The sequence below is a fragment of the Micropterus salmoides genome, unplaced genomic scaffold (genome assembly GCF_014851395.1).
Source record: "Micropterus salmoides isolate LMB-PRFRI ecotype aquatic unplaced genomic scaffold, ASM1485139v1 Ms_hic_scaffold_2, whole genome shotgun sequence".
NCBI lineage: Eukaryota > Metazoa > Chordata > Actinopteri > Centrarchiformes > Centrarchidae > Micropterus > Micropterus salmoides.
In genome coordinates, this window is record NW_024041150.1 from 52,754,966 (window position 1) to 52,779,965 (window position 25,000).

The 25,000-nt window shown below is 40.8% G+C and overlaps 3 protein-coding genes across 3 annotated transcripts in view; all 3 read right to left on the reverse strand.

Annotated features, from left to right (window-relative positions):
* The window catches only part of LOC119912637 (beta-enolase), a gene marked incomplete in the record, with an annotated part of 9,983 nt that extends 912 nt beyond the window's left edge, over positions 1 to 9,071 (reverse strand). Inside the window, 9 exon segments of the mRNA XM_038731921.1 lie at positions 1,520 to 1,717; positions 2,239 to 2,344; positions 3,327 to 3,443; positions 4,127 to 4,260; positions 4,362 to 4,431; positions 4,660 to 4,718; positions 4,860 to 4,955; positions 5,172 to 5,261; positions 8,915 to 9,071. Coding sequence (XP_038587849.1) covers positions 1,520 to 1,717; positions 2,239 to 2,344; positions 3,327 to 3,443; positions 4,127 to 4,260; positions 4,362 to 4,431; positions 4,660 to 4,718; positions 4,860 to 4,955; positions 5,172 to 5,256 — 865 coding nt within the window.
* Positions 1 to 25,000, reverse strand: part of LOC119912609 — a 390,500-nt gene that overhangs the window by 54,581 nt on the left and 310,919 nt on the right. The window lies entirely within an intron of this gene.
* Positions 12,462 to 17,575, reverse strand: LOC119912729 (profilin-2-like). The gene is made up of 4 exons (XM_038732024.1): positions 17,416 to 17,575; positions 17,068 to 17,209; positions 13,206 to 13,395; positions 12,462 to 12,960 (listed from the first exon to the last, which is right to left on the reverse strand). Exons 2-4 carry the CDS (start codon positions 17,206 to 17,208, stop codon positions 12,863 to 12,865), a joined length of 429 nt encoding a protein of 142 aa, XP_038587952.1. The 5' UTR covers position 17,209; positions 17,416 to 17,575; the 3' UTR covers positions 12,462 to 12,862.

Sequence of the window (25,000 nt, forward strand, 5' to 3'; positions counted from 1 at the left end):
ACAACAGTTATCTCACAGCGCTTTTCATAAAAGAGCAGGTCTATACCGAACTCTATGATGCTATTTACAGAAGCCCAACAGTTCCCACCAAGCAGCACTAGGAGACAGAGGCAAGGAAAAACTTCCTTAAGAGGCAGAAACCTCGAGCAGAACCATGACTCAGGGTGGGCGGCCATCTGCCTCGACCGGTTGGGGTGAAGGAGATGAACAGAGTTACTTCAGGGCAGAGTTGTACTGACCTCTACAGGCTGAGAGCTGCTACAGCGCTTTTATTCATCCAATGCGAACTTCTATTGAAAATGTGTCATTTAAACTCTTCAAACATCTCTGTGATTCTCCAAAACATCTTCTTCTATCCTTTAAATGTCTTTGATTTCAACATTAAATTCAAGTGCGTTTAATAACAAATGCTACAAAGAGATGGTCAGTATCAAGTATTTTTAAGGTATTTGTAAGTATTCTAGTAAGTGTCTTGAATTCCTCTTATTCTTTGCCTTTTTTGTGCCTCCAAAATTGCTTGTGCTGTGTATCGTTCATATGTCAATACATGCACCATATTATGTCGTTTTCTGCATTCAAAAATGTGCATTACTTCGCAGTACTTTCGATTTTTCTTATTGATCTCTCTGAGTAATTATGGTTCAAACACACTCCCCATAGACATCCACTGTATTTATATCTAAGCAAGCAAAAACAGAATTAATGCCAATCATACTTCAAAGTATTCAGTATTGCACACTGATCACCTGTACAAAATCTGATCATGACATCACAGACTGTGTACGAGTTATTAGAAGTTACTTATAGCATTAAATTCTACATTTATAACACATCTGACACATGCAGGTCGGTGTATTTTCATGTGTTTATAGTCCTCCAAACGTAATGCCAGTCAGCACTGCCAGCAATAGAAGAGCACCTTTGTTCCCTTTTGAAAATAATAATTAACTCAATATACTACCTTTAGAAATAAAACTTGATCTATGATGCTACCAAAACATTGTAGGCTAGAGTACATGTGTGGTGTAAATGAAGAAAATATAAATTGTAGGCTACTGACGTATTCTTAAATGATATCATACAAGGTGAGACAAGGTGGTTAAAAAACTGTGTTTGGTCTCAACTAAAGCTAGGGCCCTCACTCCTGTTTCCAGCTTCCAACTTCCCTTTATTAATTATCCCTTCTTTGCACTTATATGTCACACAACATCAGTTCCTATAATTTGCGCTTCAGTAACTTGTATTTGTTATCCTACCTATGTTATCTGTACCTGTGACCCGTACAGAGCTCGGTAAGAGAGCCTTTAGTTATACTGCTCCATCCAACACATGGAACACATTGCAGACTGATTTGCAGTTGAGAAATCGCATGAAAGACTTGGAAGTAGATGCTATAAATTGTTGTCACTGCTTTGAAAATAACTAAATCCTTTAAAGTATGTACAAATTGTACAAATTGTACTTCTTGGTTTCCTGGATTTGACCTCAGTTTGTTCTAGTGTGACCTGTGTGTGGTTACCGGGGTAGTTCTTGATGAAGCTGCGGTACAGGTCTCCCAGCTTCTCTCCGCTGATGTGTCTGGACGGGTCGTCGGGGGACTTGAAGTCCAGGTCGTACTTTCCACTGCGGTAGAACTCGGACGCCGCCACGTCCATCCCGATGATGATCTTGTCGGGGTAGCCGGCCTTCTCGATGGCCGACTTCAGCAGCTCCAGAGCTGCACAGAGACATAAAGTATTTATGTTTAGTGTGTGGGTGTTGATGTGAAGGACTGAGTCCCATTTTACTCATTTTCTCTTCCTGTGACAGCAGGAGCTGAGATCTGGTTGCAGGAAAAGTAAACAGAGTGGAACATCTCCTAAGTCCACAATATCTCTCAAGTAAATGCAGAGCAGTTTAGGCAAAACATAATATAAATGATTTACAAGGAATTTCTGCAATAACTGTATTTAAGACAAGAACTACAGCATGCATATTAATATATATTACAACATAACTGTAATATAATAAAACCAGCAAATACTCACTTTTAAGAAGCTGGATTATAGTGTAATATTTGCTTTAAAAGTTATTACAATATTTATTTAATCACTTTCTTAATGTTGCAATATCATTAATATCATGACATATGTTTATGAGAGTAAGTTTTAAACTAGTATTTTCACAAATTATTCACTCCTGTTGTAGAAAAATACTACAAACAGACCATTCAGACAGACAGACAGGTGGATGTCTCACCCTCATTGTTCTCCAGGATGTTGGGGGCGAAGCCTCCCTCGTCTCCCACGTTTGTGGCGTCTTTACCGTACTTCGCCTTGATCACGTTCTTCAGGTTGTGGTACACCTGAACATTTACACGTCAGAATACAGTCAGACATGCACATCAACATTTACTCAAAGCCAACAGTAGAAATAATGTAATAAATAATGAGTGTGTTATATTAATACTAACAATGTAACTACTAATACAACCAGGTATGGGCAGTATTTATGATACAGTTTTATAGAGTTGATGAAATTTTTTATAAATCTTTATATTTTGTACCAAAATACTTTGGTATTTATAAAATTCAAAACTTAACAGTTTGTGTTAAGAATTGGTGTTCACGAAATGAACATGACACTATGGGCACTATATGTAAAATTTCAACATCAAAGCTGTGTCTCCCTCTTTTGCTAGTCAAAACAAGATTGGAGGCAGAGAGAGGAGCGTGGAGAGGAATTAGCCTACGAGGAGAGACATGATTGAGAGAAAGGCAAAGAATAGACGAGGTAGGGGAGTCATGCTGGTGCAAGCTTGTAGCCTACGCTGCCCTCCCGAAACAGTCGTTTGTAGCACAGTTTTAATCTCATTGAAAACTAAAACTGATCCTTGCAGCTACCTGTCTGACTTACATGCAGGTAAATTCCATTAATGGTACTGATTCCTCAAAAGCTACTCAAAACAAGGCACGATCCTAATCTAAATTAGGATCCCCTTATGAGTCATTAGCAAACTGTTATTTAAACATTACTGACTTTACAACTAACCTTCATCCTATTAATCACAGGGATATGTGAATATTTGATCTGTTAATTGGTTGCATGTCAGATTTATCACATGACTCATTAGGGAGAGAAAAGCTGCTGCTCTCAAACACCGATCACTTAATCAACTGAGTCAGGGTACTGATGGGAAATTAGTTTATTTTAATACATGTCGTGTGTCGTGTCTGCTTTTTTTTGATACGCTTAGATTAAGGGTATGTTGGTATCTTATTTTAAAATACATCTTGATGTATTTTTGTTTGTCCCTGAATCAACTACTGCTAATAAATGTGTAGCACCTCGGCTCCGATCCTCATGGCCTCGTGGAAGTTGGCGGCTCCAACTGGAAGAATCATGAACTCCTGCATGGCCAGTTTGTTTCCAGCGTGGCTTCCACCGTTAATGACGTTAAAGGCCTGCGTAGGAGAAAATGATTATAAGACACTACAGTTACTTTAACTTAGTAGTCATTTCACCATTTAACTAGCCACCCATGATAAATTAATGGAGACCTTTTTATTAGCCAACAGAAAATCAGAGGACAGTTACTTTTTATTCTAACCACTGAGCCAATATTCCTTATTACATTACTTCTTAACCTCTTTAGTTAATTTACTGGTGATCTTCACCTTCACCTAACTAATTAGAAAAAATTTATAAACCAAATAAACAATATGGTGGACAACATCACTTTGTTGTAGCACAGAAATTCTCAAACTTTTTTACATCAAGGACCCCTAAACTGACAAATTAGACCACGGACCCCCATCTGACAGGATTTTGGCTTTTTGATGTTTTATTACAGAAAGTACCAAAATAGTCATATGTTCTGCCATCATGTAACTTGTGGATGAAAATATAGTGAAAATAAATAATTCACCTTTTTGCTGGGGACCCCCAGTTACCTCCTCGAGGACTCCTAAGGGTCCCCGGACCCCACTTTGAGAACACTTCTTCTAGCAAACTAGGCTAAAGCACACTTTCAGCCTTTTTGTTGCCAAAGCATCAAAATTAGCTTTTTGATAATCTAGGTTGTAATGGACGTTGCTGAATACGTAAATTTAGATTTCAAGTCAGAGTCAAAGCCCCTCCCACTCACAGGAACAGGAAGTATGACGTCTTTATGTCCGGCGAGGTCAGCGATGTGGCGGTAGAGAGGAACTCCCTTCTCCGCTGCCCCCGCCTTGCAGACGGCCAGCGACACACCCAGGATGGCGTTAGCACCAAACTTAGCTGTAGACAGAGAGACAGACGGGTCAGACAGAGAGAGACAGACAGACAGAGAGACAGACGGGTCAGACAGAGACAGACAGAGAGACAAAACAGGTATTTACATTTGTTCTCAGTGCCGTCCAACTCCAACATGAACTTGTCGATCTTCTCCTGCTCAACAACGCTGAACTTCTGCAGAGACAGAGACAAAATGTGTTCATTGTAGGTTATTTCCTTAAGATAAGAAACCTTTGTATTTTCCAGTAGTTAACATTTTCTCACATCGGACTAGCATTAGCTTTGAGCATACTCAGACTAAAGCAACATTTCTGAAATTTGGAAATGTTATTCTACTCTGCTTCAATCACACTGACGCTTTATTGTGTATTTACATTTGAGATATTGATCATTTACTGATACCTTCTCAATCAGCTTGGGGGCGATGTCCTTGTTCACGTGATCCACAGCCTTAATAGTACCTGCAGGGAAAAACAAGAACCTTAACATTTCCATTTTATACCTGGTAAGAAGCAAAGGAACACTTTCCAGCTCCGCATGTAGTATTACTGCTTTGCTCTGTGGGGATCTGAACCCTCATCCTGCTGCTGCCTTGCTCTTACCTTTGCCCAGGTAGCGGCTCTTGTCTCCATCGCGGAGCTCCAGAGCTTCATGGACTCCAGTTGATGCACCGCTGGGAACTGCTGCCCTGAAAAGACCTGAGAGACGGACAGAGAGTTAGAGTTGTTAGAAGGTAGATGTGTCTCTTTTGATGAAGCTAAGCTAGCAGTTTCCACCTGCTTCCAGTCTTTGAGCTAAGCTAGGCTAAGCACATCATGCACCTATGTTTTTATTAGCCAGACTCGCTAATATATCAGTCAACTTGACTTAGTAAAGGCATGTACTGTATATTCACAGAGCTTGTGGGTTCTCACCCTTGGCTGTCCACAGGTCCACCTCCACCGTGGGGTTTCCTCTGGAGTCCAGAATCTCCCGAGCGTGAATCTTAGTGATAGACATCCTGACTGAAGGAGGGGAGGGGGAGAGAAAGGTGGGGAGACAGAAACAAAAGAGGTGAGACATTTGCTGCGTATGCAGATGACATACTAATATGATCCACATCATAGTTTTTCTGTTTGGCTGCAAAGACTCATGGATTCCCCATCCGACCTGTCTTTGCTCCCACGCTGTTGAGAAAGCGTGTTGCCATGAGACATCATTCTACTGTAGATCAATGGAAGAAGATCTGCTCAAGAGAGAAGGGCCTGATTTGATGAGAGACTGACAGGGCGAGCTACTTCTGAGGTCACCAGAGACCAGCCAGTTTTCACTGTCCAGACTCTGTGTAAATATGTAACATTTGAATTTGTTTATGTTTAGAGTTTATGTTGGTGTCTGTGTGGATAATGTGGTCGCAATAAAATAATGTTTCTAGAAGCTGTCCTACAATTGGCAACCAGGCCATGTTCCAGGATTATTAGAACAGGAACAGACCGACTGGTTTAGACATCTCAGATTCACCATTGTTAAGAGGGATGTTGCATTTTAACTACAGATCTACCTTGACAAGAATAAACTTTCTGAACAATTCCAAACTGGCTTTTGCCCTGGACCAAGTGCACAACTGGTCCTAGTTAAGATCAGCAGCCATCATACCTGTCTGCACACAGGTCAAGAGCCTAAAGCTGATGATACACCGGGCAACTTTTTGAGCAATGCTGCAGGGCAATCTTGCTTGTGGCAAGCCCGACTATGTTTTGAATGGATAGTGGTGGGACGGAGCGGGTAGCCGAGTGGTGGGGGAAGGAGATTACGGTAGTAGTCTTTTCTCATTACCGTTGACGGCACCATTGCCCTAAAAGTTGTATCATCAGCTTTAGTGTCTTCTTGGATGGGACCCTGTTTTTCTCCAGTCATATAGACAATCCCCTGCCTTTTTTCATCTGCGAAACACATCTCCAGACTTTGCCCTGCTTTAAATCTTTGTCACTGCTTTGGTCACATTATGCACTGACTACTTATTCACCGACTTCAGCCTACATCAACATGTCCCTGCCCGGCTGATTCAGTTACTCTGGCGCCCTCTGTCACAGCAGATTCACTTTAAACGCTCATTATTAACAGTCAGACCTCTTCAGGATCTCACAGACCTCCTTCAGACTTGTAAGTCGGTTTGGATAAAACCATCTGTCAAATGAGTAAATGTAAATATTCTCTACTTAACTTCTGCTGTTATTTCTATCCTTAATGTGCACGTGAGTATCTGGTACAAAGATAATCAATAAAGTGCATTCTGATTCTGAAAAGTCCTCTCTGCAGCTCAGTCCTTGTTGAAAGCTTCAGCAGCCAACTGTGCTGACATTTAGAAGACAAACATAGAACTAAATGTTAGCGATAGATCAAAAACACAAAAGATATCTATCAATGTTTTTTCCTCTTTTCTCACGACCGTGTTGTGTTGTGTAATGTGTCGTCCACATTCATGCCAATAAACTTTATGTGAATTTGAATTTTGTCAGACAGAGAGACAGGAAGTCAACCGGTGACCTTGAAAAAGACAAACCAGTTATGAAGCAGAGGACAAAATGCTAAACTCGCTGTGTGTGTGTACATGCGTTTGTGTGTGTGTGTGTGTACATGCGCGTGTGTGTGTGTGTGTGTGAGAGACCTGCTGCAGAGATCCTGTGTAACGCCATGCTGCCTCCATGACAGCAGGCAGCACGCCCTGTCCCCTGTCAGACGCCACCCACCCCCTCCCACACAGCCATTCACAGAGTTTCCCTCCTGACAGGCGGATCACCAGGACCAATAAGAGAGAGGGGAAGAGACTATTCTCGTGACAGAGGAGGGGGGATTAAAGAGAGAGAGAGAGAGTGATTCCCTTATCTTCCTCTGGAGGTTATTAATACAGTAAGTGTGTTAAACTCTCTGACCTTTTCCCTGACCTTTTATACAGAGGTCCTGACTTCCTCCTCGCTGTTATAGAATTACAGTTCACACACACTCACACACTTATTAATGTTCTTGACATTTAAAGAGGTATTTATGACACCAGCCTCTCTGTGATAACTAAAGGTCTGTTCCTGTCTGCAACACCAACATTACAGCTTCTACAGAGACGGCAGGACATTAAAGGTGTTTGCTCAGCTGATGGACATAAACACGCTGACGTGTTATCTGTAATAACTCACAACTAGCAGATTAGCATAGCGACAGTAGAAGCAGTGTTAATGATAGAAGCAGAAAGTATCAGCAGTGGTGTAAGTAAGGTGTATTACTTGTGTTTGTAGTAGGATTCGCAGTAGTGGAAGCAGTATTCAGAACAATAGTGGTAGTACTAGCATTATTCACAGTAATGGAAGCCTGTATAGCAAAACTTGTTGAAGTATTGATGTATTAGCCGAAGTGGAAGCAGCAATATCAGCAATAGTAGTTGTTGCAGTATTAACAATATTAGTAGTAGTAGAATCAGATGAAGTATTAACAATAGCCCTGACAGTGTAAGCTACAGCAGTATTACTATGTTTGTACCAGTAGTGGGGAAGTACTTGTAGAAGCAAGGGCAGTGTACAGTACAGTACACAGTACAGTGCAGAGTACAGTACGAGGCAGCAGCAGTAATAGTCCTAGCTATGTAAGTTGCAGCAGTATTAGTTTGCAGGAGGGGAAGGTTTACCCCTCAGCTGTTTAAACAGATTTCTGCTGGACGTTCTTCAGGTCTGAGAGTCTGTGTTATGTAACCATGAGTGTGTGTGTACGTGCATGTCAGTCGTGCACAGTGATTGGTCAGACGTGCCAGCAGAACAACAGCTGAGTGGTTGCAGTAGACTTGAAATCACTCATGGCCTTTACAAAGAATTTCCTGTACACACACACACACACACACACACACACACACACACACACACACACACACCGTATGGCTGTCTTTGTGGGGACCTGACCCCTGACCCCTGAACCTTAACCCCAACCCAGACCCCTGACCCCTAACCCTATTCATGACCCCTGATCTTGATCCTGCTAAAAGTAGTGGTTACACAACTGTTACCCCTAATTCTACTCCTAAAAATACTGCTACTACTTGTGCTAAAAGTATCGCTTACATGACTTCTACTAATACAAAACTTCTTCTTAGTACTACTGCTGCTCTGATTATTGCTTGAAATACTTGTACTATTCCTATACTACTGCTACAACAGTACCATCACTGCTGTATGTATTTAATAATGTGCTATGAATGCGCTGACGTGTTGGGATCCAGCTATGTTCAGGTTAGTTCATCAGTAAACATCTTACACATTAAATCAAAGTGCTCTGCCTCGCTGTCTGTCTGGACTTTGTACTTCTGCTGCTGTTTGTCAGATTGCATTCGCTCGGCTCGGCTCTGCAGCACTTTGACCTCCAGGCTGCTGAAAGTCAAAGCCTGAGGGGTTTCTGTCTTTGAGTTTAGATCAAGAATCAAACACACTGAGATTTGAGAAAATGGAGCGTATGCAGATATCTGATTTAACTTCCAGTGTGCCAACTTCCTCTGAAAACTTTCAAAATAAGATAAAAGAGACAAGTTGTAACAGGTTTAGACCAGAGTGAGTAACAAACAGGAAATAGTTTCTATGTTAGAACTAAAGCAAAAGTTGTTTCACAAAGGGACCAACCAGAGCTGAAAACTCCAGCCTACCTCAGCTGTGTGGACGGAGAAAAGAAGAGAAGACTGTGGCCGTCTGTCTGTCCGTTTGACTGTCCGACTGACGTGGAAAGTGTCTGTCTGTCTCGCTGCAGGGTTTTTATAGACGCTTCCTGAAAGGGGGTGGAGGCTGGGTGCAGAGGCAGGGAGCGTCTGTGTGGGACAGGACTGCAGGCGAACAGAAGAACCTGCAGCACAAAGAGCTGACACAATACAACAACACCGTGAACTCTGAGGAGCCCGACAACAAATGCAAATACTACAGAAGATGTTTGTTGTGTAGGAATATATATTTATTAGCATATCAGTAGAAGTTTAAGTAGTATAGGTTGTAATAATATTAGCATATTACCAGTAATTAGAACAGTGTCTACAGAAGTAGTAGCAGTATCACCAGTAAATAGTGCAGTATTATTGGATGCAGAACAAGTAACAGTAGTTGTATCAGTATTAAGTGTATTAGCAATTATAGAAGAAGCATAACCAGAGGAGGTTGCAGTATTTGTTTCAGCAGTTTTAGCAATATCAGTATTAGCATATTAACAGTAAGAAGTAAGAATACTGTGTTAGTTGAAGAAGCAGATAAAAAGTAGTACAAGCAGCTGTGCTGGCAAAAGTTAGTAGCAAAGATTGTAGCAATATTTACATATTAGCAGGATTTACTTGCAGTAGTAGAAGCAGTAACAGCAGTAGTTCTTACAATATATCAAAAATCTATCAAAATTAGCGTGTTAGTAGACAAAAGATTTAAAGTGGTAGTAGCTGATAATAGCAAAAGCAGATGTGCTAACAGTACTGACAGTACTTGTGTATGTATTAGTACTAGCTGTAGGCTACTATTGTTTGTAATAATATTAGCAGTAACAGACATAGTAGCATAGGAGCAGTATTATTGGAAGTAATTATAATAGCAGTTGTAGTAATATAGTACAATATGTGTAAGATATCACCAGAAGTTAATTTGTTTGAAAGATAAAATTAATATATGAATATTTTCATTAACTTATAAAATTAACAAATACTACGTCATGTCAAAGACGTTTATGTATATCTACTGATGTTAGCATGCTAATCAGCTAACGCTGGCCCGTCCTGTGCTGAAATACCACTTTGTACCTCGAGATGCGTCAGTTCGATAGTTCAGTCCTTCACACTAGTTTTTTAGTCTAATAAAAAACTAAATAAACTCACAAAGAATCAAGAAAGTAAATATTCCTGCACCTGTTTTCTTTATAAAACTGCTGGACAGATTTATTCAGAACGCCATCATGTGTTATGCTGTTTATTTACAAATTTGATTCTTATTGATTATTCATGTCAGCAGAATTAACATTTGAATCTTCTTGTGGTTGTTTATTAGAATTATTTTCATTCCCCAGGTCTGCTTCTTCAAACAAAATGTGTATATTATTCACAATCCAACATAGTTTCTGTTACTACAGTCACATTATAAGCCCTTATGTATGACACATAAAAGACTGTATCTACTCACACAGATTTTATTAATGTATTATATGAATATTTTCATGTATTTTTATTAAATAATTATTTGTTTCTCTCTGTGGGGTGAACTAGTGTGACGGCCCCTAACTCAGACAGAGAAGGTCAAAGTTGATCTAAAGGGTAAATGTGAGACCGGCCCTGCATTCACTGCAAAGGGCACTAACCCCAACACACACACACACCTTACCCTTTACACTCACCTTTAACTGTACTACACACAGCATGTCCAGTGTCCCTGTAGCCTTTTACTGCAGCTAAATATAACCGCACATGACTGGAGGGGGAAGGGCGGGGGTCTTCTCTTCTTATAGATACTCTCATTTTATATTCAGCAGTATCTTTACTCTTACTGTAGTACACTGTAGTACAGTCCTCTTCGTAACACTTGATTTCACTGTTAACAACCAGCGGTATCAATAAAGTAATAATAATAATAATAATAATATTATTATTATCAATAAAGAACATTAAACAGACTTTATAATATAAAGTGTACTTCTGCATACTGTCTATCAACATATTGTAACACAGTCATTGTACTATGGTTCAGCTGGTAACAGTAGTAGTCCTAGTACTATGGTGTGGTGGCAGAACTGTAGTAGTAGAGAGAGCAGCAGCAGTGGAGGCAGTATTATAAGTAGTACTATAAGTAGTCATAGTAGTATAAGTTACAGAAGCAGTGATAGTAATACATAATAGAAATATGAGTATTAGTTTTAGAGGTGTAGTATTGCAGTACCAGTAATAAAGATAGTATGTATTCTTGTTACTGCAACAGAGTTGTTCCTTGCATACTAGTATTTAAAATAGTACTGTTACATTGGTACATATTTTCTCAAGTATTGTACTTCAGAGTTGGTCTTTATTTACACCAGTCCGCATGTACACTTGTCAAAAAAGGTTGTGTCCACCTCCCTCACCAGATTAAAGCTCCGCCCGGCGAGCATGCTATGTGACTCAAATCAAACACACCCATGAAGTTTCTTGACCTATAGGTGGTTACTACGAGCTGCTAAATACTTACATGATCATGGTGGATCCTCCAGGGGTGACTTCTGTGTTCACCTTTACCTTCAGCTGTATCCTAACTTTTACCCTTACCTGTACCCTAACTCGTACCTGTACCTTAAGTTGACCTGTACCCTAACTCGTACCTGTACCCTAACTTGTACTCGTACCTGTACCCTAAATTGACCTGTACCCTAACTCGTACCTCTACCTGTACCCTATGATGACTTGTACCCAACTTGTACCTGTACCCTAACTCGTACCTCTACCTGTACCCTAAGATGACTTGTACCCAACTTGTACCTGTACCCTAACTTGTACTCGTGCCTGTACACTAAGTGGACCTGTATCCTAACTCATACCTCTACCTGTACCCTAAGATGACCTGTACCCTAACTTGTACCTCTACCTGTACCCTAGATGACTTGTACCCAACTTGTACCTGTACCCTAACTTGCACTCATGCCTGTACACTAAGTGGACCTGTATCCTAACTTGTACCTCTACCTGTACCCTAAGATGACTTGTACCCAACTTGTACCTGTACCCTAACTTGTACTCGTGCCTGTACGCTAAGTGGACCTGTATCCTAACTCATACCTCTACCTGTACCCTAAGATGACCTGTACCCTAACTCGTACCTCTACCCGTACCCTAAGTTGACCTGTACTCTAACTTGTACCTGTATCCTAACTTGTACTCGTACCTGTACACTAAGTTGACCTATACCCTAACCTGTACCTGTACCTGCACCCTAACTCGTACCTCTACCTGTACCCTAAGTTGACCTGTACTCTAACTCGTACCTGTATCCTAACTTGTACTCGTACCTGTACACTAAGTTGACCTGTACCCTAACCTGTACCTGTACCTGCACCCTAACTCGTACCTTTTTTACTTGCCCATGCACCATGACATGCATACTTAGGATCCTAAACTAATCCTAACCTAAATGTCCTCAATGATTTAAAACTGAAATATGTCCTCACAATGCACAAGCTCAGACACAGAGAGAGACAGACACTCAGAGTGTTTTATAGAATAAACATGTTGTTTTTTTATTTTTCAGTGTGTAATTTGTCTCCAGAGAGCTGTGATTGGACACAAATCCATCGCCACTGTAAAAAAAAAAAAATGTAACACTGGCTCCCTGCTTTTAACAGATTCAAACATGCTAACAGCTTTCACACACACACAGTCCACTGCCGCATGTGTGTTCACTTCTACCACTCATTCATTACATGGATTTAAACTTTAAACACCTCATTTTTATCCCTGATGGCAGAAATACGCCGGGAAGGTCAAAATAATAAAAGAAACTAAAGAAGCTCAGAGCAGTGGCCGTTTTCTTGAGTCGATACGCAGGGGAAGGCAGGGGGGTGGCAGCCATCTTGGTTGGTGGGTACAGGAGGGGACGGTGGCCATTTTGTCTTACATGTTGACTCCTCGCAGGTAGTCAACAACGCCAAACACCTTGCTGGTTAGCTGACCTCCAGATGCCTCTTTTGTGCCCATAGCTATGACTAAAGCTGGTGAGACAGAGAGAGAGAGACAGCTGGGTAAGACAGGAGAGTCAAACCTTCATTTACTACAAACAACAACAACAAAGAAGACTCCTGTCTTATCTTTAGAGAAGGTATTCAAGTTAAACACATACTCATACAGGACTCTGGGGGATATCGGACCTGAAGTAAGACTGTCAGGAAGTGATGTCACACTGTCTATCTCCCCCTCTACCAGTATCTATGTCTCTCTGAATGCATGTCTGTCTTACCCTGCTTGCTCTTTCCAACACATATTCCATAGGCGTTGCCATCAGCGTCTCTAGCGGTCTTCAGGTCCAAGGTGTGGACCTTGTCTGTGTCCAACTCATCTCGGAGCATCATGCACTTCTTTCCTGCAATGTAAGCGCCGACTTGGGAGAAATTCTTCCTGTCATGTGCCAGCTTCTTAATTTCGTCCACCTAAAAGAGAGAGGGGGAGAGACAGACTGGTTATTATCTGACCTGAGGCATAAACCAACAAAGGGGCAACCAGGAGATGATTAGGGGAAAACTGCATATTCCCAGGCCTGTTGATCTACCCACACCAGGGTTAAAATCAATCCAAAGCAACACATTCTCTGTTGATGGGACATTCTTAGCCTCAGATTTGTCTGAATTTTATTTGGGTGATAATCATACTCCACATTGTAGTACTACAGTTCCCATAATGCTTTGGGGAAGGTAAACAGAATGGGCCCTTGAGAAAGGCACTGAACGCTGAAGTGCTCAGGCTGCCTGATTATTTGTCTTCTAAAGTCTGTAATATCAGGGTTCTGTAAGAAAATAAAACGTTGAGCCTTACTTAATGAATGACTCCAGAACAAGAAACCTATGCTGTAGCTAACATTAGCCACATTAACTGGTTGATGTTTAGTGTTGATGGAACATAGCAAACATCAGCATCTTTTAATGTGAAACCAAGACAGTTTGCATTAACAGCTCCCACAAGTGATCACAAAGCCTCGGACTAAAATAGAAACTACATTAAATTAAGGCCAAAATTATATGTGAGCTATAGCTTGTTGCCACTAATGTCTCGTTACATAGAAAGCTTGTCTGTGGCCGCACTTCATACATTAATCCAAACACAGACCCTGGCTGAAAGGCAAATAGGCTGCACATGTTTGGGGAAGCAGCTCTGTAGTTTCAGGGCAGGCTGACTACCTCCACGGTTTCCATGAATAGGCTACCATTAAACTGGTTTGGCTGGTTTGACTATGTTGAATAACGGTGTCTGCTGACTTCCTCGAGGGACACACACTGTCCCACTGACACATGTAGCTACATGCTGTATTAGAGCTGAAACGATTAATCAAGCAATTGATTAGTTAGTCAATAACTGATTAATTCTTAAAAAGCTCTATGCAGCTTCTAAAATGTCTCTCAATTTTTTAAAAACGTATTAAAACTAGCTACCTGTTTAAAAAATATTAAAATTAGCTAACCTTATATAAAGAATTAAAACTTTCTAAATGTATATAAAGTAGTTAAAACTAGCCAACATTATGTAAAAGTATTCAAACTAACTAACTGTATAAAAAGTATTAAAACTAGCTAATTTTATAAAAAGTTTTAAAACTAGCTTAGTGTATAGAATGTAGTTTAAAGTAGCTAACATAATGTAAACTATTAAAACTAGCTGTTTAAATAGTAGCTAAAACTAGCTAACTAAATTGAAAGTAGTTAAAACTAGCCTATATAACATATTAAAACTAGCTAACTGTATATAGGCTAAAGTAGTTAAAACAAGCAAACTGCATTTAAAGTAGTTTAAACTAGATAACTGTATATAAAGTAAAACTAGCTAACTTAATGTAAACTTTTTTTAAAACTAACACTTTATAAAGTAGTTAAAACTAGCCAACTGTATATAAAGTAGTTAAAGCTAGCATATATAACGTATTAAAACTAGTTAACTGTATAGAAAGTACTAAAACTAGCAAATTGTATATAGGCTAAAGAACTTAAAATTAGCTAACTGTATAAAAACTATTAAAACTAGCCTATATAACTAACTGTTTATAAAGTAGTTAAAACTAGCCATCTGTATATTAAGTAGTTAAAACTAGCCTAAATAATGTATTAAAACTAGTTAACTGTATTGACGTTATAAAAAAACAGCCAACTGTATATAAGCGAAAGTAGTTAAAACTAGCAAACTGTATATAAACTATTACAACTAGTTAATTGTATAAAGTAGTTAAAACTAGCCAGCTGTATATAAACTTTTAAAACTAGCTACCTGTAAATAAAGTAGTTAAAATTAGCCAGCTGTATACAAAAGATTAAAACAAGCTAAAACAAGCTAACTTTGCAAAGTATGTGTACATAAAGTATTACCACTAGTTAGCTGTATTTAAAGCAGTTAAAGCTAGTTAATTGCAGATAAAGTAATTAAAACTATCCAACTGTTTATAAAACATTAAAACTAGCTAGCTGTATATAAAGCAGTCAAAACTACCTAACCTTATAGAAAGTATTAAAACTAGCTAGCTGTATATAAAGTAGTAAAATGCTCCCCCATTGTGCAGCTAACAGTAAAAGGCACCTATAACACAGATTCACATTTGAAGACAGTCTGAAATTGGAGGAAAATGCATATAAGAGAAGAAGAAGAATGTGTGGAGGACAAGTCAAGACACGACATACACTGACATGATAACACTGCTGCTTGCAGAGACAAAACCACTTCCTGAAACCATCCAGCCAATCACAGTTAAGGCCTTTAAGTAGACTACTTGCCATGCAGTGTGACACCATGTGTGTGTGTGCGTGTGTCTGTGTGTGAACTGTAATTATTAAAGATTAAAAAGTCCAAACAAATAAATAAACAACAAAACCTGCAGGTGTGTGTGCTCTTGCCTCACAGACTCCACCTCAACATTGCGTAACTGCAGCAAAGCCTCTCCACCCTCACCTCACCTCACCTCACTGTGTGTGTGTGTGTGTGTGTGTGTGTGTGCGTGCGTGTGTGTGCGTGTGTGTGTGCGCGTGCGTGTGTGAGAGAGAAACAAGAAGTGATCTCCTCCACTTCCTGTATTTGCCTCTTTTTCTACATCATGTCCTTATAAGGTAGCTGAACCAACGCTTAGCCTGCAGCCCCAAAAAACCACAGAGACGCCCGGAAACTACGACCAACTGCTTCTTCTCAAAAAACAAAATGTAGTCTTCACTTCCAACATGACTGTTACTTTCCTGCCCCACATATCTGAACTCAAAAAATCCCCAAAATTAATAAAAATCAAATAAACGTGCATGTTTTTGTTCCCTGCCAATTAAACAACTATCACACTGCAAACATGTCCGCTGTAGCAAGTCAATTTCTCTCATACAGAAACGTGTTTTAACCAAAAACTATGAAAGTAAAGAAATCAGCCAATGGGGTGAGACGTTTCAACTTGTTGCCAGGTCAGGTTCACTTCCTGTCAGCAACAGTCGGAGTGTTGAAACTAGGCAGCATTTGACACATCTGTCACTTGTTTTAACAAAAGGCACTGTCTTTTTGCAAAGAAGCTGCAACCTGCACAGCCCACGTCTTTTCCTGCTGCACCTGAATGCAGCTGCAGCTCCGCCCGGCTGCGCTGACAGAGCGGGAACCAGCCGAGTGACAAACTGAACACGCCCAAAACTCAAGAGGAAGAAGAAAACCTGCAAAAAAACATCCATTTTCACCTGTGGTCAAATCTATATCTCCTTACAACGTGAATAAGAGTGAAGATCGGCCAATGGGGTGACAGTTCTTAGGGTGATGTCACCTGTTGCTGACTCTAGGATTTTAAAGTTCACTTTTAAATTAGTGCGGTCTGGTGAAAACCATGTATCTCCAAATAGACACACACACACACGTGTTTTAGTATTGCAGACGATGTTGAAGAAGTTCTAAAAACTTGACCAGTTTCTCTGCAGCAGCAGACTGTGACATGTGTTTTGTGAAGAAGGAAGTATCTCACCCTGAAACTCTTCCTGGACTGTAAAACCTGTCTGCTGACAAACACATGACACAACACACTTATGCATGTTTTAAAGCCTGGTTTTTGTATTGTTGCCTCAATCTGAGTCTGGAAAGAAAAGTGTGTGTGTGTGGGTGTTTACCGTAATGCCGGCCAGGCCGGGCGTGCTGGCCCACACACTCTCTTGCCCGGCCGTCATCCCACAGATGGCTGCCTCCATGACCGGGATTTTACCGCTCTGGTCGGCCGTCTTTAGGTTATCAAGGTACGAGTCCCACGACATCCTGATTAGAACCAATACACACACACAGATACGTGCACACACTGATCAGTAACACACTCCCACACACTGTCTGACTGACACAGACTGTGGCAGCAGAATCAGAAGCAAAGAGTCTCAACAAGCAACAAATCACTTCTCAATAAGCTACAGAAATTGTGTGTGTGTGTGAGAGAGAGAGAGAGAGAGGGAGAGCCTACGTCAGCTTACCTGTGCAGGTATAGTCTCAGGTATGAGATAGAGGGGAAAGAGAGAAGTCAAATGCAGAAAGAAGGAAGGCGAGTTGTCTTTTATACCTCCAACCACTCCCAGCCTGCAGGCAACTTCCTGCCCAGCTCACTCTCACCCAGTGTCTCTCCACCACTCTCTCTCTCTCTCTCTCTCTCTCTCTCTCTCTCTCACTGTGTACCTGGGAAGTAAAAAAAAACACGGAAGTGTGTGCAGCAAACTGATGTGAAGAGATTTAGTTCAGTTCACATTCTACAATCACGCCAGCCAAAGTCTGAGACGTCAAACTTTCCTCTGAAGCCAAAATGTCCCCACTTTGCAGAAATGTCCTCCTTTCTAAGGTCTGAAACAAATCGAGCTAACTAATTTCATTAGTTAATGATGTAGATAGAAAGCTAGTAAGCCTGATATGCTAACATTAGCAGCTAACATTAGAGCGTACACGCAGAGATGAACATAGTCTTTAATGCTTTCCTGACACTTAGGTATGTTGTTGTGTTTGACGAACTCTACATATACAGAGTTATTCTCTGACTACAGCTCCATGCACATCACTTTCACACATACCTGACCCACCTGCTCTGACAGCAAGAAGCTGCACACAGGCTAGACAGGAAGTGATGACAGAGCTGTTGATTTACAGTCATATGCAGAATCAAGAGAAAAGTCTCAGTGATGAGAAGATGAGTTCAAACTGTGTGTCGGACAGAAAGCTGTTGTAAAAGTGTTTCCACCAAACCACTTCCTCCTGACCTGTTTCAGTTCATGTCGACACGACTGAACCTGCTGCTGCTGACAGATATACGTGTATGAGATGAGCAATGAAACCGCGGGCCTCAGTCATGTAAAGGGCCCCCATCCCTCTGACGTCGTAGCCGCACAGCCTGACTTAAAAAGTCTCTTTGTGGTCATTTTCTGTCCTTGTGGTCATTTTGTATTTCATTATTTTATCTTGTTGTGGTTACTGGGTTAATATTTGTGGTTGTATGTCTCTGCTGTTGTGTTAAAAGTATTTGCAATTGTTTTGCATTTCTGTGGTCATCTTTAGTCTCTCTGTTGTCGTTTAACACGTCTTTTTAGTTGTTTAAGTCCCTCTGCAGCTGTTGTGTGTGTCTTTCTAGTTATTTTGCATGACGTTCTAGTTGGTGTAGTCTCTCTGTCGTCATTTTGCATGTCTTTCTTTTTGTTTTGACATTCTTTCTTGTTGATTTGGTGCCTCTGCAGTTGTTTTTGCGTGTCTTTGTATTTTTTTGGCTGTCTTTGTATTTTTTTGCGTGTCTTTGTAGTTGTTTTAGTCCCTTTGCAGTTGTTTTGCATGTTTTTCTAGTAGTTTTGCGTGTCTTTGTAGTTTTTTGCGTGTCTTTCTAGTTATTTTGCATGACATTCTAGTTGGTGTAGTCTCTCTGTTGTAATTTTGCGTGTCTTTCTTGTTGTTTTAGTCAGTCTGCAGTTGTTTTGCCTGTCTTTCTAGTTATTTTTGCGTGTCTTTCTGGTTGATTTAGTCCTTCTGTAGTTTCTTTGCGTCTTTCTTGTTGTTTTAGTCAGTCTGCAGTTGTTTTGCCTGTCTTTCTAGTTATTTTTGCGTGTCTTTCTGGTTGATTTAATCCTTCTATAGTTTCTTTGCGTGTCTTTCTTGTTGTTTTAGTCAGTCTGCAGTTGTTTTGCCTGTCTTTCTAGTTATTTTTGCGTGTCTTTCTTGTTGTTTTAGTCAGTCTGCAGTTGTTTTGCCTGTCTTTCTAGTTATTTTTGCGTGTCTTTCTGGTTGTTTTAGTCCCTCTGCAGTTGTTTTGCCTGTCTTTCTAGTTATTTTTGCGTGTCTTTCTGGTTGATTTAGTCCTTCTGTAGTTTCTTTGCGTGTCTTTCTTGTTGTTTTAGTCAGTCTGCAGTTGTTTTGCCTGTCTTTCTAGTTATTTTTGCGTGTCTTTCTGGTTGTTTTAGTCCCTCTGCAGTTGTTTTGCCTGTCTTTCTAGTTATTTTTGCGTGTCTTTCAAGTTGTTTTATTCCCTCTGTAGCTGTTTGCGTGTCTCTGTGGTCACTTGTATGTCTTTTCAACAAGAAAAAACAGCTTCTTGATCATTTCAACATGAGGCTCTGAGCGGTAGGTCTGTTTAGTAATCCTGCCATGGATGCCACACACACAGCGCAATGCATTCTGGGGCTTGCAGTTCAGCCCTTGTGAGTAAAGAGCAGCTCCTAAAGTGAGCTTAATCAAAATCAGTCTTTAGGTAGGTTAGAGTCTGCACAATAAAGCTACATTTGCACAGATATATATTTACCAAAGAGTTATTGTCTGATAGATGAATCACATTTCTATTCAGGTTCTGCTCCTACATGCTGCATTCCTCAGTCCAACACACACACACACACACACAGAAATACCTGAGCCAGTTTAGACCCGCGGATGTCAGGAGGGAGATAAAGAACAAGCGACATGTTAAAACTTGGCTGGTCCACCTCACCGCTGCACACGACTCCTGTGTGAAGTTAAAGTGGTTACACTTCATAGTACTGCCACACTGCTAAAGCATGTACTTATACTGCTAACACATCCAGAATTCATGAAAGGTGTTCACCTGTGACTCATGTAGTTCATTCATTCATAATGTGTTCAACATTAAATGATTACAAATCTTCCAGCAGGATGAGGATTATGTAACAGAAGCAGGAGGAGTCACTCTTGCTGCTGCAGCCCCATACATCGACATGTAGTAGAGAACAGAAATATATACATATGCAAGCAGTAGCAGTTCAAATACTACAATATTACAAAGTAGAAATATTAAGAGCAGTATTATCAGTGGTAGTAGTAGCTGTAGCAGTGGTACAAATGTAGAAGTACAAAATAACCAGTAGTAATAGTTTTAGAAGCAGTAGTAGTAACAGGTGCAGTGTTAGTGGTAGCTAGAGTAGAAGTACAAATGTTACCAGTAATAGTAGTAGTGATAGTTTTAGAACTAGTATTAACATCATCAGAAGAAGTAGTAGTAACAGTTGCAGTAGTAGGAATAGCTGTAGCTCTCGTATCTGTAGATGTAGTAGTTTTACTAGCTGTAGAAACGGTAATATCTAAACTGAAGTATTTGACCCCAGAGGAGGTTTCTGAAGAATTTGAAACATGTAGGACTTTCAGCTGCTGTTGCGCATGTGTGTGGATGAGTGAGTGTGTGCGTGTGTGTGTGTGTGCGCGCGTAAGAGACATAAAAGGTGTGGTGGCTCGACTGACGAGTTTATACAAGCCACCATCCACAGTATGCATACCCTGGGGGAAAACACACACACATAGACACGCCCTTTAATACACACGCACGCACACACACACACACACACACATGGCGTGCGTAGCCATGGGGAAACACAGTCACACATCTGCATTAACAGCAGCCACACTTGGCCTCTGTGTTTTTGACGACAGGAAGTGGAAACTCAAACCAAACCTCATTCACACTTTGTTCAGTTCTCAGTTGGACTGTAGTCTGACAAGAACTGGGACAAACTGCAGTCCAGAACCGTTCTACATAAAGGGTCCGGTTCACAACATGTTGGTCACACGTCTGAAAAAAAACACCAGATTCAGTTTTTATCCTAAGCGTCGTTTAATGAAGCGTTTCTCTCCAGTCTGAACGTCACGTTAGCAGAAAGGCTGCGGCACTTCCTCACAGCAGGAACATGAGAGCTGAACCCTGTTACAGAGATATGAGTCACTGCCACACACTTGATATAAAATTTAACAAACACGTAGATGCATCGCTTTTATGTGTGGATGATCTAAAGCTCTACGTTTTAGTTGCCTTCTTTACTGAAATGCACTCAGGCTCCGTCCACACTACTGCGTTTTAAAACAGAGACCTTTTGCTATGTTTGTACCTCCATTCCAGACTAAAACGGTGAAAACAAAGACCTAAAATGAAGAAAACGCTGCCGACCCCGTTTTGCGTTTCAAAACTCCAGGTAAAAAACGAAGGACTTTAGAAACGATGACGCAGATGCCCACGCCTGGCTCTCTGAATGGGTCTTAAAAGTCATGCAAAGCAGAAACACGATGCTACTGACAGAGTTTTAGTGTTGGTATTTTAATTAAAATATTTTGTACCATGCAAATGACACTTACAGCCTATAAGTGTGCATGTCGCCGTAATTCCCAGTCTGTTTTCCACCGCCATAGCTGCGTTTAACTCCTGTGTTACAGTAACAGTCCCACATCGTTGTTGGTCCATGCAAAATAAAATCTGGTCTGGTTCTTCTTTTATTCTTTTGCCAAATCTTCTGTAACCACGGAATAGACCATCTGCTTCACGTTTACACCGGCACCCTCAGGGTACGTGAACGGCCAATAGATGTGTGTTTTCAGTCACTTTAATGTAGACGGAGATCATTTCTATGATACGCAGCTAAAACGCTGCTGTGGACTGAGATTGTATTCGTTTTAAAAATAAAACGGAGTAGTGTGGACGGGGCCTTAAACATTTGATCTGAAGATCAGGTGAGGATGCCACTTGATTCAGAGGCACTCTGCTAAGCTACGCTAGTTAGCTTTTAGCTGGACTAGTTAAACTGGTGCGAGAGTCTAATTAATCTGGTTTAACAAGTGAAAGTGTTACTTTCTCTCCTGAAATGAATATAGTCAGAGTTAGTTAGTCTGGTTTGACGGGTCGGGGCTGGTGTGGTGGCTAAAGGGAGACCAGCATCAAGGTGGTCTTAATGTTCTGGCTGATCAAGCTGAGTAAACGAGTGGAGAAACTTGAAATGCTGGTGCTTCCTGCTCCAGGGTCAATGTGGTGAATAAAATGCTGAGGCTTTATTTCAGCCCAGTTTCACTCCTGTGGATGAGACAATGCTCTGCAGCCACCCCGGCTCTCTGTGTGCACGGAGGCTAACGGTTTCCCCCTGCTGCCACTGTTTGTGCTAAGCTAGGCTAAACGTGTCTCGGCCCCCCAACATGGCTGCCGGTCGTAGTCACGTTCCCACAGCGGGCGAACAGTTCAGCTGCCATTTATGGAGCCAGAAGCAGAACGACAGCAGAGGAAGTGCTGAATGTCACACACACACTTCCTCAGCAACTGAACTCGTTTTCTGAGTCAAGTCGAAAGGAGTCGGGCGAGCGAAGAAGAGGAAGTGGTGTCTTTGCTGCAGCTTGAAGGAATGTGAAGTGCGTTTCCTTATAAGGCGAGGCTGAGCGTGAAGCTGTGATAAAAACACGCACACACATGATACTGCATACAAACAGTGTTTGATAATGAGATTCACTCACGCTGTTATCTTTTAATGGGAACCAGAGACTTCACACCACAGAGACGCTGGTTCTTTAAGCGGCCCACACCTACTTCCTGTCACAAACCTCTACTTCCTGTACACAGGACTACGCATGACACACAAACACATTAACACACACACACACGTACATCCTCTCTGCACACGTTACCTGCACCTGTACTCAGGCGTCCACAGAGGGGCACGAAACAAGTTCCTGCTTTACCTTCTGAATAATTTCATTCCAAACGTCCGTGTTCCTGGTTTCAGGCCTTTCAGCCTCGTGAACCAGTGTTTGTGTTAAAGGGAAACTCAGAGCTGCAGATATCCTGACATCCACCGCAGAAACACAGGGGCCTACATTTCCCACAGTGCACCTGCACAGGGCTACACAGCCCCTCCAGTGACACGGTCTGATGACTGATAAAGTCTGTCTGACCCCACTTCTAAGGACCCAGTCTCCACCCCGAACCCTGAACCACGAACCCTGAAACCTAGAGCCTAAAGCCTGAATCTGGCACCCAGAACCCTAAACCCTGAAAACCAAAGCCTAAAGCCTGAACCCTAAACCCTAAAGCCTGAACCCGGAACCATGAACCCTAAACCCTGAAACCCTAAAGCCTGAACCTGGAACCCAGATTTCTAAACCCTGACAGACTCAACTGACGCCACCTGGTAAGTGCTGGAGTACGACTGGCTGTAAGGGCCCGACACGGTTTAATGGGACATTAAATCACGTTACTTTGACACACCTGAAGGTTCAGGACTTTTTATTTCTCTGTGTTTACTTTCTTCAGAGCCGAGAGGTCATTTTAAAATAATCAGTTTAGTCTTTTTAATAAAAAAACACTTAGATGTAAAGTTCTTTTTTCTTGTAGCTGCTCCGTCCATGTTTGTTTGTTTACCTTTTTCCAGGCTTCCCCTGGTGACCCCGTGTTTAACGTCACAATGCTATGAACTGTGGGTAATTCCCTCAGGCAAAGTCTGCACTCACCTGGAACGAGATTAAGGTTCAGCCAAACTCACTGTCAAGCTCTGCTGCAGGAACACTACATGGCCAAAAGTCTGTGGACGCCTGCGGTTTCAACACAACATTTATTCCTTTAATTATCAGTTCATGGTGTTTTTACATACTAAAAACCCCTGAAGTGCAAATCATCAAACCGAGTACATTTAGAGGTGTTAGTTTCATGTCAGCTTCTCGATGTCCACAGTAACAACAGGCTTTTGTTTTCTGCAGCAGCTCTTTGGTTCACTTATTAATGTGGTATAATAAATTAGGGGTTATTTTTTGGCATCTTAAAATGTGCAAAACAGCAACAAAGCTGCTCCTGAATTAAAAAAACAGAACTCTTTAATGTAGAAATGCAGAGAGTCTAAATACGACCTTAATATATTAATTTCATCTATAAATGATCCTCCTAATGTCCCATTAATAACAACAGTAGAGGTTAATCCTCATTAATGGGTAAGTTAAAGGTAAACACATGTGAGGACATTATCACAGGGACAAAGACTCCTTTGGCCTCTGAGCTGCCCCCTGCTGGACTGACGAAGCTACAACATCTGGATCAAACCGACCAGCTGCTGCTTGACTGCAGGAACCAACGTTTGTTCAACAACAGTAAATATTATTAACTGACTGTCTGAGGGTTTGTTAACATTATTAATAAAGCAGATACTGCTGTCAGCTGTTTTATTACTGGAACATGTTGATTCATCAGCTGATCCTTCTGACGACGTCTGCTGTTTCTCATGTGAAGACGTGTTTCTCTAATGTTTCATTAAAATAATGGTGAAAGAATGAATCTGTATTTGCGCAGCGTAGCTTAAAGCTTCTTCTTCAGAACTGCAACAGATTATATATTAAACTCTATATAACCATAACTACACTTAAACAAAGTTTATCAAAGCTGAGAGAACTTGTTGTGGTTGTAGAAAAAGGATCATATATTTGTTTTTTTTTCTGAAGAGTTGTTTTCTGGTTTATTTGCTCTCAGACTTTGTGTTCATTAATATTCAGAGCTCCTAAAACACCTGACGCTCCTCATTAACAACCCAGACAGACGAGATCTAAAGGCGCGCAGAAAAAATCAGACATTTCCTGAAAAAAGTCAAAATATAACAACATTTCTTAACATTTTAATTATGAGTAAAAGATGTACTAACAGAATAAGGTTACTATATTTTAAATTAAAGTAAATAAAATTAAATAAAAAATATTTTGGAAATATATAAACATAAATATACAAACAGGAGATTCCCAGAATAAGGTTAAAATATAAAACTATATAATTTGTTATTGATTTTGAGATAAATA